This window comes from Bubalus bubalis, chromosome 16, assembly GCF_019923935.1.
Source record: "Bubalus bubalis isolate 160015118507 breed Murrah chromosome 16, NDDB_SH_1, whole genome shotgun sequence".
NCBI classification, from domain to species: Eukaryota; Metazoa; Chordata; class Mammalia; order Artiodactyla; family Bovidae; genus Bubalus; species Bubalus bubalis.
In genome coordinates this window covers 55,911,672-55,924,846 of record NC_059172.1, presented here as the reverse complement: position 1 = coordinate 55,924,846, position 13,175 = coordinate 55,911,672, and the positions used below count along the sequence as shown (strand labels likewise).

Sequence of the window (13,175 nt, the reverse complement as noted above, 5' to 3'; positions counted from 1 at the left end):
CTGGCCTGCCCTAGCTGCGAGGACAGGGACCCGAGGCATTTAGGTGAGAAGCCAAGAGACCCAAGCTCTGGCCCCGTTACCCAGGGACACATCAGTAGATGCTGGAAAGACCACTCCAGTGAGCTGGGCTTGGTTTCATTGAATGACCAGTGGGAACTGTGTCCCAAGACATCACAACCCCCGACGCCCAGGGCCCCTTGGAAGCACAAAAAAGCCAGCGTGACTGCAGGGGCTCTCGCTGGCCACAGCCACTCTTCACCCTCCCAGAGCCCGTGTGGGCTCTTCTCCCAGGGACCCCCTCCCTGTCCTCGCACCTGGCCCAGAGCCCTGCGGTGGTGCCGGCGGGGGCAGCAGGGGCCGGTCTGGCAGCAGCTCGTCGTCTGAGGTGGCGATGGTCTTGATGGCATTGTGGTAGAGCGGGGTGGAGCTGGGCATGGCGTACTTGGACATCTGGGACATCATCAGAGACAGGGGGTTCTGGGAGGGCGTGGGGTCTGGGGAGGATGTAAACGGCAGGCTGGGGGTCACGAGGCTGCTGGGGGGGTTAGCGGGAGGCGCTGAGGAGCTGCTCCGGGGGCCGCTGGGCGGGAGGGCACCTACAGAAGCGGGGAGACAGACAGAGCGGCGGGGTTGACTGGGGAGGCCAGGGTGAATTTGGCCGCTCACACTGGGGCTTTAGGAAGAGGTCAGCTCCCAGACCTCCACCTGACTCCCAGGCACAGATGGCCCGTCAATTCGGGTTCCCCCATGATCACTACAGCCCACCCATCTCCAGGCAGTTCCTGTAGCCTCAGGGCTCTGAACAGAAAGGAGATCCTAAATATGACAAACTCCCCTCGAAATCCCTGCTCGATGAACATGGTGCTCCCCATGGAAGCTCACACATGGGGGCCGGTGGCTGCTCCTCCAGCAGAGCCGTCCCGCCTCCGGGCCCCGGCACAGACCCCTTAACTCATACACACACACCCCAGCCAGGCAAGAACACACCCACCTGGGAGGCAAGTCCAGGGCCCACCTGCCCAGCCCCATTGACTCACCCTGTTCCATGTTGCCCAGGGTGGTGGAAGAGCTCATGTTCAGAGGCGGCTGCTTGTTCTGGGGGACTCCAGGGCTGGGCATGGCTGTCTTGGGTGAGGCGACCCAGCCTGGAGAAGGCACCGCCATGGAGGGAGACTTGAGCCTGCTGGGCGAGCCGGTGGGCGAACGGACACTGAGGGAGGAGCTGAGGACCTGGGGCGACTTGAGAGGTCCTGGCGGGTTGGCCGAAGGCAAGGGCACCATCTGTGAGGGAGTCTGGGGTGACTTGAGGTTGGCGGAGGGCGAGGTGACCATGGGTGAGTGTACTTGGCTGAGGGTGGGCGACTTCAGGTGCCCCATGCCCGGCGAGCCCATCTGATTAATACTGATGGTGAGGTCTGAAGGCCGTCGGCCCAGCCCCCGGTTCGGGGCTGAATGCACAGAGCCTGGAGGATTGGACGCAGGAGGCAGGGGCATGTGACTAAGCCGGGTGGTACCCACGTTTCCCATGGGCATTGAGCTCTGGTCAGGGCTGAACATGTCTTGAGTGTTGCCCATGTCCTGGGGCATGGCTTGGTAGGGTCCCTGGCCCCCGGAGAATCCCTGCTGGCCTTGGCTAGGAAACTGTGAGGGCATAAGCATCTTCTGCGGGCCTCCCATCATTCCACCACTGTTCTGGGCCCGCACCCGGGCCATCTCCTCGGGACTGAGGCCCTGCGGCCCCATCATGTCCCCAGGGCCCCGCATCTTCTGCGACATCAGCATCTGCTGCTGCGGGGTCATCTGCACGTTCAGGTTCATGTTCATGTTCATGTTCACGTTCATGTTCATGTTGAGGTTGCCGGGCCCCATGGGCGGGTCCACCTCCCTCAGCCCAGACTGCCCCATGGGGGGGCTCAGGAGGCCCCGACCTCCGGCAAACTCCATGCCCATGGGAGTGCCCGCCAGGCCCTCGCCGCCAGCCATTTGCCCAGGGAACATGGCCGGATCCATCTGCCGGTGCGCCTGCATCATCCGCTCCACCTCCATGCCCTGCCCCATGCCACTGCCGGCCATGCCCAGGGGCCGCTGCATCCCCATCGACCGCTTCTCCAGCAGCTGGTGCCGCAGCAGCTCCTCACGAACCCGAGGGGTCATAAATCGCTCCGCTTCACCCTGCCCACCTGGGTAGGGCACAGCGTTCTGGGCAAAATTGCCGGGTCCCCCCATAGGGGGCAAGTCTTCGGTCCAGCCCATGCCTGGCCTCACAGGCCTCTGCATGGCATTCATGGGTACCTCCATGGGCATACCCTGCATGCCCCCAAACCCTGGCACCCGCTGCATCTGGTTGCCTGGGAAACGGGGGCCAGGGAAGGGGGGTCCGGCCCGGACCTGCATGGGATCTTGGACGTCCATGGGCCCCCTCAGCTGGGCACCCATCCCAGGGGGCCACTGATCCCCTGGCTTGCTGTGGTAGGGGGGCGGCGGCCCCCTCACCATCATGCCCCCCATGCCCATCATGTCCTGCAGTGAGCGGCCCCCGTGCAGCCCGATCTGCTCCTCCTTCCTCCGTTTCTCCTCGTAGTACTCTTCCTGAAGCTTGCGCCAGGCCACCTGCTCGGGGGTCAGGCTGTCCTGGCCCAGCCTCTGCATCATCACGCTCATCTGCCCTACGTCCCCACCCGGGGGGTGCCCCGGCACTTCATGCTCCAGAGGGGGGCCCCCGAGGCTCTGAGTCTGCGAAATCATGGACTGCAAGGGCTCCTCATATTTCTTCAGCCCACTAGGCGGGGCCGTGGGTGGCTGCTGGGGCGCGGGAGGGGCTGGTGCTGGTGGTCCCCCCTCACCCGCTCCTCCGGGGGGCCCCTTGAGGAAGGGCTCAGTCTCCCCGCTGCGGAGCAGTAGCCGCTCAATGTCTCGAAGCGTCTGGAGGGAGCGCTCCCGGTGCTCCAGCTGCTCCTTGGATAGGCCCTCTGAGCCCACCAGGCTCCGCTGCCCATTTCCGGTGGGGGCCTCCCCGAGCAGGGCGGGGCCGGGGGCGCTGCTGGGGTCTCCTCCAGGAGGCAGCGGGTTGTTGGTGGTGGAAGCTGTAGGGGTGTTGGGGTGGGTCCCCCCAGTTCCGCCGCCCGTGCTGGCAGCTCCCACCGAGTTGGGCGTCAGGTCCTGATTGGCGTCCTCAGGAGGCCCCTCAGAAGGCAGAGCAGGAGGGGCACTGCCCGGAGCTGGGGGTGGCGGTGGCGGCAGAGGAGGAGGCTGGGTCTGAGGGGTGCCTGCTGATGGCGTGCTCAGGGGTAGCGGTTCCGGTGTGGGTGGCACTTTGGGGGCCTGCGAGAAGACAAAGACAGACCCATGAGATGGGTCAGCGGATGCAGTGGCCGGTCCACTGCTCATGGAGCCCCGTGCCCGGACCAGGCGACACACTCACCTGGTCCAGCTTGGCCCGTGGCACGTTCTGCTGGTGGTAGGCGAGGATGGAGTCGGCTCGGCCCTGTAGCACAGCCTCCGCAGCCCTGCACAGGAGTGTCGGGCACAACCAGCTCAGAGTGACAAGCAGGAGGGAGCCCTCCACCTCACCCATCCCAGCCCTAGCCATCCCTGGCCCCCTGCAGGCAGTCAGGACCCCAGGCTGAGGGGTCCTGGGCAAACGATGGCTGGGGGCACTTACGTGTTGGCCAGGTGGGTGGTGAAGACATACACAAACTGGGAGGGGGGCTTTCCAGGGACACCCCCGCCTCCGCCCCCGGGGGCGTCAGGCCGGAGGCCGGGCGGGGCCCCATGCGGAGGGCCTGGTGCGCTGCTTTCACTGAGGGGCAGTTGGGGGGCTTGGCCGGGACCCAGCTGTGGGGCCGCCATGGCTGGGTCTGCTACATTACAATCTGCACAAGAGAGGAAAGGGAAAGAGGCCCAGGTTTAGAGAGGAGAGCCAGAGGGGAGTCCACGCCCTACCGTCCCATCCCAGAGATGCCCAGGGATAGACAGGCTCGTGCCCACAGGGTCATCTGGTGCCACAATCTGGCATTTTCTCCAGTCTAGCTTTCAGAAACTTGCCCAAGCCCAGTCTTTGACAAGGACGGCAATTGTGTGGACCACACAGAGAGGAGACGGAAACCCACAGGCCCGCATGTGCCTGGAGCCCTGACTACGCCTCTGGAAGTGACTCTACCTTACCATCGTCACACCCTGGGAGGAAGGAGTCGGTGCACTCCATTCAAGAGAGGAGGAACAGCCTCAGAAGGGTGACGCTACTCCCCAAAGGTGACAGACAGGCAGCGCAGAGCCCTGCGCATGGCCCGGCTCCGGCCCCTCACTGTGGTCTGTGCAGCGGGTGTGGGTATGTATGCGCGCACGCTGGCCAGAGGAGGGAAGCAGGCAATGAGCTTGTACAACTGATGGTCCAAAAGCTGAATGGTGTTCATCCTAGCCTTACCACTAACTGACCGGCAACCGTATCAACAAGATACTTCCTCAAGGCGTCATTCCTTCATCTGTAAAATGGAAACACTAAACTCTAGTCCAGCAGGAGTGGGGAGGGGCTGGTCAAAGAAATCTATTTTTACAGCAAATTCACAACTGTGTCACAAACTAAAAAAACTGGAGAACAGAGAGTTACAAATGCCTGACACACTGGGTTCATTCCCCGCAGTAGACTGGCCACCCACAGCACTAACGGAGGTTTTCGTCCACGGTCACCAGCTTGACAGTGAGTCCTAGCCTAGAAAAGATATCTACACTTGGTCATTACTGCTTCCCTTGTGGCTCAGCCGGTAAAGAATCCGCCTGCAATGTGGGAGACCTGGGTTCAATCCCTGGGTTGGGAAGACTCCCTGGAGAAGGGAAAGGCTACCCACTCCAGTATTCTGGCCTGGAGAATTCCATGGACCAGTCCAGGGGGTCACAAAGAGTCGGACACAACAGAGACTTTCACTTCAACTGGTCATTACTGGGTCTAGTGAGTGGGTGGGCCCTTTGCCACCAGTCAACATGTGGCCCTCAGACAGCGCCAGGACTTACTATTCCAAGTGGACTCCCTTGAACCAGGGAAGCAGCCACTTTCCCACGGCTTAGGGGCAGGCTCCTCTCCTTGCAGAAATCTGCTCTGACTCTCCTAACTCATAATGGCCCTGACCTGGACCCTGTCCCTCCAATTTTACATAGAGCCAAAAGTTTGGGGCATTAGGGGGCTTGAGAGCCAACCTCAATGTGTGAGGACTGCCCTGGAGAAGAAGGTGCATATTCAACACACAGAATTGGGACTCCTGGGGAAAAGCTATAGGGAGAGAGGCAGGCTTTGTTTTATTCTTTCTTTCTTTGTTTTTTTGGCAGTGCCACATAGCATGTGGGATCTTAGTGTCCCGACCAGGGATCAAACCTGTGCCTCCTGCGTTGGAAGTGCAGAGTCCTAACCACTGGGACGTCCCCGGGCTTTATTTCAATATGAAAACTTCTAATACAATGATAACAACAAAAAAGCTAACACTGTTTTAAGTGTGTTGCATGTATCAACTCATTGACTCCTTATAACAACCCTAAGAGGGAAATATAATTTTTACAGATGAGGAAACTGAGGCCCTTTCCCAAACTGATACAAATGATAAGTAGAAGATCCAGGATATAAACCAAGGGGGGTCTGATTGCAGAGTCTGTGCTCTTAACTTGTACATTATACGGCCCTACCATTAAGAACTCTTCAAGAATCTAATGTCAGTGTAACTAAAACATTGCCTTGGTACTCAGTATGGGATATTAGCCACTTCTTTGATTTCCCTGTGTCTTCATGCTTCTACGATGGTACAGTCTAGTTGTTGTAAAAGTGAACTGAGAAGGGTCTGTCCTGGGAAGCAGTGTCTACCCCCATCTACCACTTAAGGCTTTGGCCAGGGTTTGTGAACCACCAGCCAGTCCCCTGGGGGGTCGGGGATGCTGGGACCAGGTGATGTTTAAAGCGCCGGCCAGCTGCACAGGCTGTGTCTGATCTCAAACACCATCTCCACAGACATGATCTGCTCCTTCTAAAAACATCTGCTGAGTCTGTCTCCTCTTTTGCTTCCTAATAACACCTACCTCACAATACTGTTATCAGAATTAAATAAAACAAAGTAGCAAAGTGTCCGGCATAATTTCTCTTCTTCCTTTCTACAGTCGCAGCCTTGGAAAAGTTCAGTGTAATATTCTCTGACTAGTTTCTTACGCACTGAGTTGTTTCTCCCCACACACAGATGCAAGCTTGGAGGAAAAGCATCAGATCAGCATGTACAGGCTTCCCAAGGGCAGGAGTATGTCTGGTTCTCCCCCATCACTTGTGCAAGGCCCAAATATATGCTGATCTGTGCAAGAATGAGAGGTGGGCACCCACCCACACTCACTCTTCGTCTTGATGATGCACTCCAGAAATCAATTAGAGGTTAGGGAAGGGCAACAGAGACACAGTCAAGGTCAGCTCACACCCAGGCTTCTTTAGCACAGTTTTGCAGGGTCCAGCCAGCTGTCCAGCTCCCAGGGATGCTGAACCCTCACTGCCCTTCCTCTACTGACCAGTAGGTGGCAGCAGAGGCCAGGAATTCACGGGAGGAGGCCTCTCAGTGTGGCTGGAGAGGCCACCTAAGGTTCCACCTACTCCACCCAGGTCCCTAAGGACAGGGGGCTACTGAGCACCTGGAAGGCGGGGACTGAGCTGTCAGTGCCGGGAGGGACTGAGTCAGAGATGGGAGATGGGAGAGGAGGAGCCCAGGCTCCTGATCCCTTGCTCCTTTTGGCCCAGCCTGGGTCCTCAAAAGCCCTAGGTGGAGAGAGGAGGCTCCCTCAGGGCAACTGTTCCCCAGGGACACCATGAGGCACAGCGTGCTGGCAGCATGGGCACTCACTGTGGGCGGCCCCAAGGGGCTTGTCCTCCTCCTCGCTGTCCGGGCCTGAGCACCATTCGTCCCCGCTGTACGGCTGCTTCCGCTCCAGCACACAGCGCCGCTTACTCCGGGGTGCCACCTCTGCCCAGGCAGGCAGGCAGGGGTCAGAGTGAGTGAGCGAGTCCCCAGGAGGGCCTGTCCTCCCACACCTGGGGCCTCCCCAAGCCCATTCCCCCAGATGCCCCAGTGCCCAGTGCCCAGGGGGCACTGCCCAGGCCACAGTGGGCACTTTGCCAGCCCTTGACCCCCACCACAACACCATTTGTTTCTGATTTCTCTCTACAGCCCTGCTGCCTGTCTCCCCTCCCCCACCCAGCACCAAGCCCAACCTAATCCCCAACCACAACTGGTTCTAATTAGGGCTGGAGGGGGGGTGGGGAGGGGGAAGCTGCTGCTACTCTTCCAGGCCCCAGTGCCTGCTCCCACCAGCTGGAACACCAGGAGGTTCCTGGGAGGTGTGTGGGTCTGCGCCTCACCCCAGAGCACCTCCCATTCCCCCTCTGGGGGCTACAGTGGGAAAGCAGGAGAGGCCTGAGGAGAGGCCCTATCACCCTGTGTGGCCCTAAGGATGAGACATCTCCACCCAGTCCTGAGAATGAGCAGATGGGTGAGAATGGGCATAATGGGGATGGGGAGGGTAGAGAAAGAGGCTGCCCCTGCATAAGTGCTGGAGAGGAATGGCAAGTGAGGATTAGACCAGGGGTGCAGAAAGATGCTCTCCCAGCCTCTGTGTGTCTAGGACGATGGACGATGCTGGGGTCTTAGGGATCAAGAAATGTGGTACCTTTGGCCTCTGAATCCAGGGATGGGGTCCCAGCCTCTCGCTGCTCTCCGGAGTCCACAGACACGCTCCGCTCCCTCTTCACCTTGCCCTTGAGCGAGCTGAAAGGGGGTACCCCTGCCTGGGGGTTCTTCAGACTTGAGTTGCTAGGTGAGATCTGGTTGGCCTTGGCCCCATGGTTTCCCGCCCCCACGCCCTTCGAGCCCAGGTTGCAGGTGGGTCCTTGGTTCACATTCTGGTGCTGAGATTGGGCCCCGCCATTCCCTGTCTTGCCATGATTGGTCAACTTATTTTCTGGGTGCATTGGCTTGGCTGGGGCAGGGGGGCAGTGGCCGCGGGGGGACAGCGGCGGGCTCCCTGGAGCTTCTCTCCTCCTGGGGTGGGGTAACCTGGGAGGTGGAAGAGACATGAAAAGTTAATCGCAGTGCCAGGGGTGTAGCAGGCCTGGATTTTCTAACCCCATTTTGCCTCACCTAACGGTTGGGGAGGTGGGAGCTGAGTGGCATCTTAGGACCACCAGCTATCCCCTATCTCCCTCCATGGCTCCTCAGACAAGGGCTGATGCCCTTCTCCACTTGGGGAATGAAGAAGGGCCAATCCCCTCCACCCTCCAGTCCCCAAATGAAAACCCCGGCCTTATGTTGGCAGAATCCAACCCGGCCCCTAAGCCCCAGCATCCATCAGACTGCAAGCCTCCATGGCAACCCCCTCCACTAGCACCTGGCCAACTCTTAAGCATTCTCTCTTCAAGGGTTTGCTGTCTTCACACTCCTTCCTAGGCCCCCCAACCTCAACTTCCATGTGTCCCAACACCAGCAGGGAAGGAACCCAGGACCTGGGAATCACTGCTCCTGGCCCAGCCCCATTTCCCCTTGGGGAAGTGGGAGAAAGCACACCAGATTGCGGTGCCCACTGGTCCAGACAGCTCCCCAGGGCAGGAGGGGAATGCCTTTAGAGGGTGCACCAGCAGGTCTGGCCGGCAGGCAGGAGCAAGAGGAAAGGGGGAGGGGACTGGTGTGTGCAGCAGACTGAAGCCAAGGATTCCTGCAGCCTGGGCTGCGGGCCCTTTAAGCTCCAGCCCGCTCCCCCCACCGCCTCCCCCTCCCCGGAGACCTATTAATAGCCGCTGGAAAGATCACATCACGGGAGAGGATATTTATCCCCCTCATTCCACACCAGCTCAGATTTATTTCAGCTCTGCTGTCCTGCTGCTGCCGCCTGGCCCTGTCTGCCGGCTTCTCCCGGGGAAGGGGAGGGAGGCAGGCACCGCCCCTCCAGTTCCCACCCCCAGCTAGACCGAGGCCAGAGGGCGCCAGCGGACCCGACAGCGGGGCCGGCGGGGGTCTGCTCAAACCGTTTTTAAGAGGAAAGGACTGGAAGGGACTAGAACAGCAGGCTTAGCCGCTTGCCATTCCCTTCTGTTCCCTGGGCTCAGGCGCTAAAGCTGTGGGCTCCTGCCTTCCGATTCTGACCCCCTTTAGCCCACCGGTGGCCGGGAAGCCAGGTACCCGGGGGCGGAGCGGGGGGCTTGCTCTCCAAGCCTGCACGGTTCAGCCCCATCAACACTGGGCCCACCCTTTCCCCTCACTCCACACACACATCCCGCCCTCCACGACACCCACACACCTTGTCTTGTTAGCCAGGATCCTCATGGCTCCCACACACAGTGGGGCTACGGCCCCTGTGCGTGCCCAGGGCCCAGCCAGGTACTCGGTGCTGGAGCAGGGACTGCAGCAACAAGCCCCAAAGAGAAAACTTGTGACTTGGGGAGGGGGTGCGAGGAGGGGAGGGGAAACGGGAGGACCCAGCAGCTCTGGGACTAGGGTACTGGACAGGGTAGGGTGGGAACGGCCGGGAAGGATTCCAGGTCGGGGTCTGAATCCATCCCTCCCGCACCTTACCCTCAGGGAGCTTGCAGTCTCTAGCAAGGCCCCTGGGGCCGCAGGGGCAGAATTCACTAAAAAGATAGGTTGCCAAGGTGCCCGCGTGGGGCGGCTGAGAGGTCTGTCAGGCCCCCGGGGTGGGGGGACTCCCGCCCCCAGGCACGCCCCTCACCCGGGGGAGGGGGGCGGGGGAACCCCTGGCGCCCCGCCCCAGCGCTGCGCCCTGCCCCCGGGCGCCGGGGCGGGAAGGGGGGCGGGACGGGGGCCGGGGGTGGGGGCGATGACCCGCCTCCAGCTCGAGGCCTAGCCTGTGCCCATCCCAGCAGGCCCGGGCGGGCAGCGAGAGGCCTGGCGGGGCCTCGGGGCTGCAGCTGGGCTCTTCTGGAGACCAGTAACGCTGGCTCAGATTCCTCCCCGACCGCAAGAATGCAGGAGCCTCCCCTCCCCCCGCCCCGGCACCCCACCCCGCCCCCTCCGGCAGAGCCCGAGCGCAGAGGCAGAGCGAGCGAGCGACAGAGCCAGCGAGCCGGGGAGCGGGCCACGGGCAGGGCTGCAGCGTGCCTCTCCCGACCCAGCACGCGCCTCCCCGACAGACCCACGGCCAAGTGCGGCGAGGGGCCGGGCGCGCGCCACGGCGGGGCCCAGGTTCAGCTCTGCGCCGGACGCCGCCAGGCAGGAGCCCCAGGGACCCACCAGCACCCGAACTCTGGATTCACACACACACACACTCGCAGCTCACACGTGGACGGGGAGACAAAGACACGCACGGAGCCCAGGAAACTAGAGGCGCGCTCAAACGCCGGCCCGCGGAGGTGTGCGGGACGGCTAGGGAGGCGCTGGCCAAAGCAGGAGCGCAGAAATAGCCGGGGGCGCACGTTTCCAGAGGCGGCCAGAGGCAGAGAGGGGGCGCGTCGACTCATTGAACAGATGAAAAGACTGAGGTCCGACAACAAGGGAGCCATTGAGAGCTGAGCCCGGTAGTGACAAAGAAACACACACGGGGCCAGAGATACACCAACCAACAGACTTACACAAACACGGAAGCCTCACCCGACTGCCCCCGGTCCTGTCCCCCCGCCCCTCCCGCAGATCCCAGGAAGGAGTGGGGGAGGGGAGGAGCCTTGGGCCGGGAGCTCCGTCCCGGTGACAGGCCCAGCCATACACCGGGGCACATTCCCTGGCGGGCTGCTGCAGGCCGGCCTGGGGCCTGGGGGGCGGGGAGGGGGCCACACCAGGGACCCTGTGGGAATCTCACCCTAACTTAACCCCAGGCACATTGGCCTTCTCAGCGGAAGATTCCTCAGGTTCCAGGCCTGGCTGAACAGCAGCCGGCGGGCAGTCCCCAGGCTTGCATCACGCTGGGGAAGAGGTGAGGTGGGAAGAGCCGGAGGGCACCTGGGCTTAGGGGCAGGCCCATGACTGACATGTGTCCCAGGCTTCCCCTTTCCCCACCTCGCTGATCCTCAAAACTACCAACCACCTGCGACGGCAGTATTTCTATCCCCATTTCACAATGAGGAAACTGAGATCTGGGAGAAGGAAGTCAGAGGCCCCTGGGTCGCATGACCATTACAGGGGCCTACCAAGACCCTATTCCCCGGTGTTTCCCCTACACCGCAGTATCCTCCCCTCCAGTCATGACACTTTGTGCCTGCATCAGACAGATGGGCTTCCAGCAGGGCAAAGGCTACCCACTTTCCTCTGTTTACAGCTTCAAATATTGGGGCATTTAGTAACTTGGGAAGGGGCTGTTAGAAAATTCATCCTGTCCAGGGTACCCAGTGGGGCCAAGGCTCCTCTCCAGAAGAATCTTCCAGTCGCCCTCCCCTCTAGAACTCCACCCCTTCGCTCCCACCCAGCAGGACGAGCTGAGTCAAGTACAGATGAGTCAGGACTTTCCCATCTCACACCTCCCCCTTTTGCCCCTCAGCAGCCCTCGCCAGATCACAGAGACCCTCCTTCTCTATGTACTTAGAGTCCTCGGAAGAGACCTGGAAAGCCCTGGGGATGGAGGCAGGAACGAACAAACAAAGTGAGGGGGGCTTTTTGGCACCAGGCCAGGAGCCCCCTGAGACGGGTGAAAGGGATGCAGCTCTGCAAACACAGACCTGGACTCCTCTTAGGGGATGGGGTGGGGTGGGGAGCAGTGACATGCTCACAAACAGGGAGCAGGTACCAGTCACCTGAGTGAAAGGCCCGGAGCAGACCCATGAGAATGGAGCCCAGGAGGCTGCTGAAACAAAGCCTGCCTGAGATCTTGCCCTCCTGGTGCAAGGTTGGGGGGCAGGTGGGGGCGGGGGTGGGGGGGTAAGAAGCAGTGACCCAAGGGTCAAAGTGGACCTGACCTCAGCTGGGGGAGGGAGATCAGGAAGGCTTTGATGGATGCCCAGGGCCTCCAGGTGGGACAGGCCAGCTCCCTGCTCAGCACAGAACTGCCACAGGTATAGCACACTTGCCTCTGCTTGATTTGCCTACCAGCACACCGGTCTCAAAGCCCAGCTCAAAACCACCACAAAGAGGCACTGAGAACACTGCTTGGAGGGTCCATGCTTCCATAGGCAGTGGGCAGACACCCCTAGAGAGGAAATGGGCAGCTAGGAACCCTGTGTGGCTGAAAGAACAGAGACATGCCGGGAGTATTAGGGGTAGGATCCTCGGCCACTGACCTAGGGAGAGGCAGCCCCCAAGACAACGAGGTCCTGAGTCCCCTTTCTCCAGGGTCCCTAGAAGCTCTCCTCTATCACCCAGGTCACTTCCTCTTCCTGAGGTGGTGACTCAGCGGGGTGGGGAGGTCAAGGATTCCTCACCCAGCAGGAAATCTGCTCAAGAACCAAGGTGTTGCTGGGGACCCTCTGTGTGGGGACTTCCAGGGTTGGGGGGCCTTCCCCTCACCCTGGTTCCTAGCAGCTCTCCCCACTTCCCCCCACCTCCTGCCAAAGGAGACCATGCAAATCAACCATTTTTGTCTGGGAGTTTCCAGCCCCACCCCACCTGCAGCCCTAGGGTGATGTCTGGCAACCCCAGCCCTTCTGGGACATGGAAATTCCTGGCCCCAGACCCTCCAGTCTGGGGTCTTTGAAGGGTGCTTCAGGGTAGGGGTGGATTCTGCCCTTGTGGGGACCACCAGGCTAAGTAGCATTGCCTAGACAAGCTGGAGGTCACCTCACTTGGCTCTGGTAGCCAGAGCCCCTGTGGCCAGGCCTCAAGGAGCAGTCATAGCCTGGCGTGGGGTGCCCCCAAAGGCTACTGCCCAATCCCTGGCTGCTCCCTCCCCCAGGGGGGAGGCGGGGGAGGAGGTGGGGGGCACAAGGAAACAAGACAGGGCAGGAAGCCCAGGCAGGCGGCGGGCACTCTGGGCCAGGCACAAACAGCCAACACAGGAAACCACAGCCCACCCCCGCCCACCCCACCCGCTCAAAGCTCTGGGAGAAAGGAGTGCCAAAAGCCTGGTACCCCAGCGGGGCAAGGGCCAGGGGTTAGCCCGGGGCAAGGGAGGGGCAGAGGCTCTCCAGCCTTCTCTCGGCCCCAGACCCCACCTGGGGAGGGGGAGAGGAAGCCGGGCTGCCAGGGAGGGTGCTGCCTCTTTAAATCCACCGAAATCCTGAGCTAGGCCCA

At 61.1% G+C, this 13,175-nt stretch overlaps 1 protein-coding gene across 5 annotated transcripts in view; it reads right to left on the bottom strand.

The window, feature by feature from the left end:
* Positions 1-13,175, bottom strand: part of BCL9L (BCL9 like) — a 28,371-nt gene that overhangs the window by 3,497 nt on the left and 11,699 nt on the right. For 3 of the 5 annotated variants that reach the window (XM_006078652.4, XM_006078653.4, XM_006078651.4), the window contains 7 exons: positions 9,304-9,405; positions 7,681-8,066; positions 6,858-6,977; positions 3,662-3,872; positions 3,422-3,506; positions 1,038-3,321; positions 315-596 (listed from right to left, as the gene is read on the bottom strand). In XM_006078652.4, the coding sequence (XP_006078714.1) occupies positions 315-596; positions 1,038-3,321; positions 3,422-3,506; positions 3,662-3,872; positions 6,858-6,977; positions 7,681-8,066; positions 9,304-9,329 (3,394 nt within the window). In that variant the 5' untranslated portion in view covers positions 9,330-9,405. The remainder of the gene's footprint in view (positions 1-314; positions 597-1,037; positions 3,322-3,421; positions 3,507-3,661; positions 3,873-6,857; positions 6,978-7,680; positions 8,067-9,303; positions 9,406-13,175) is intronic. The other 2 variants (XM_006078655.4, XM_006078654.4) reach the window with 1 other exon arrangement.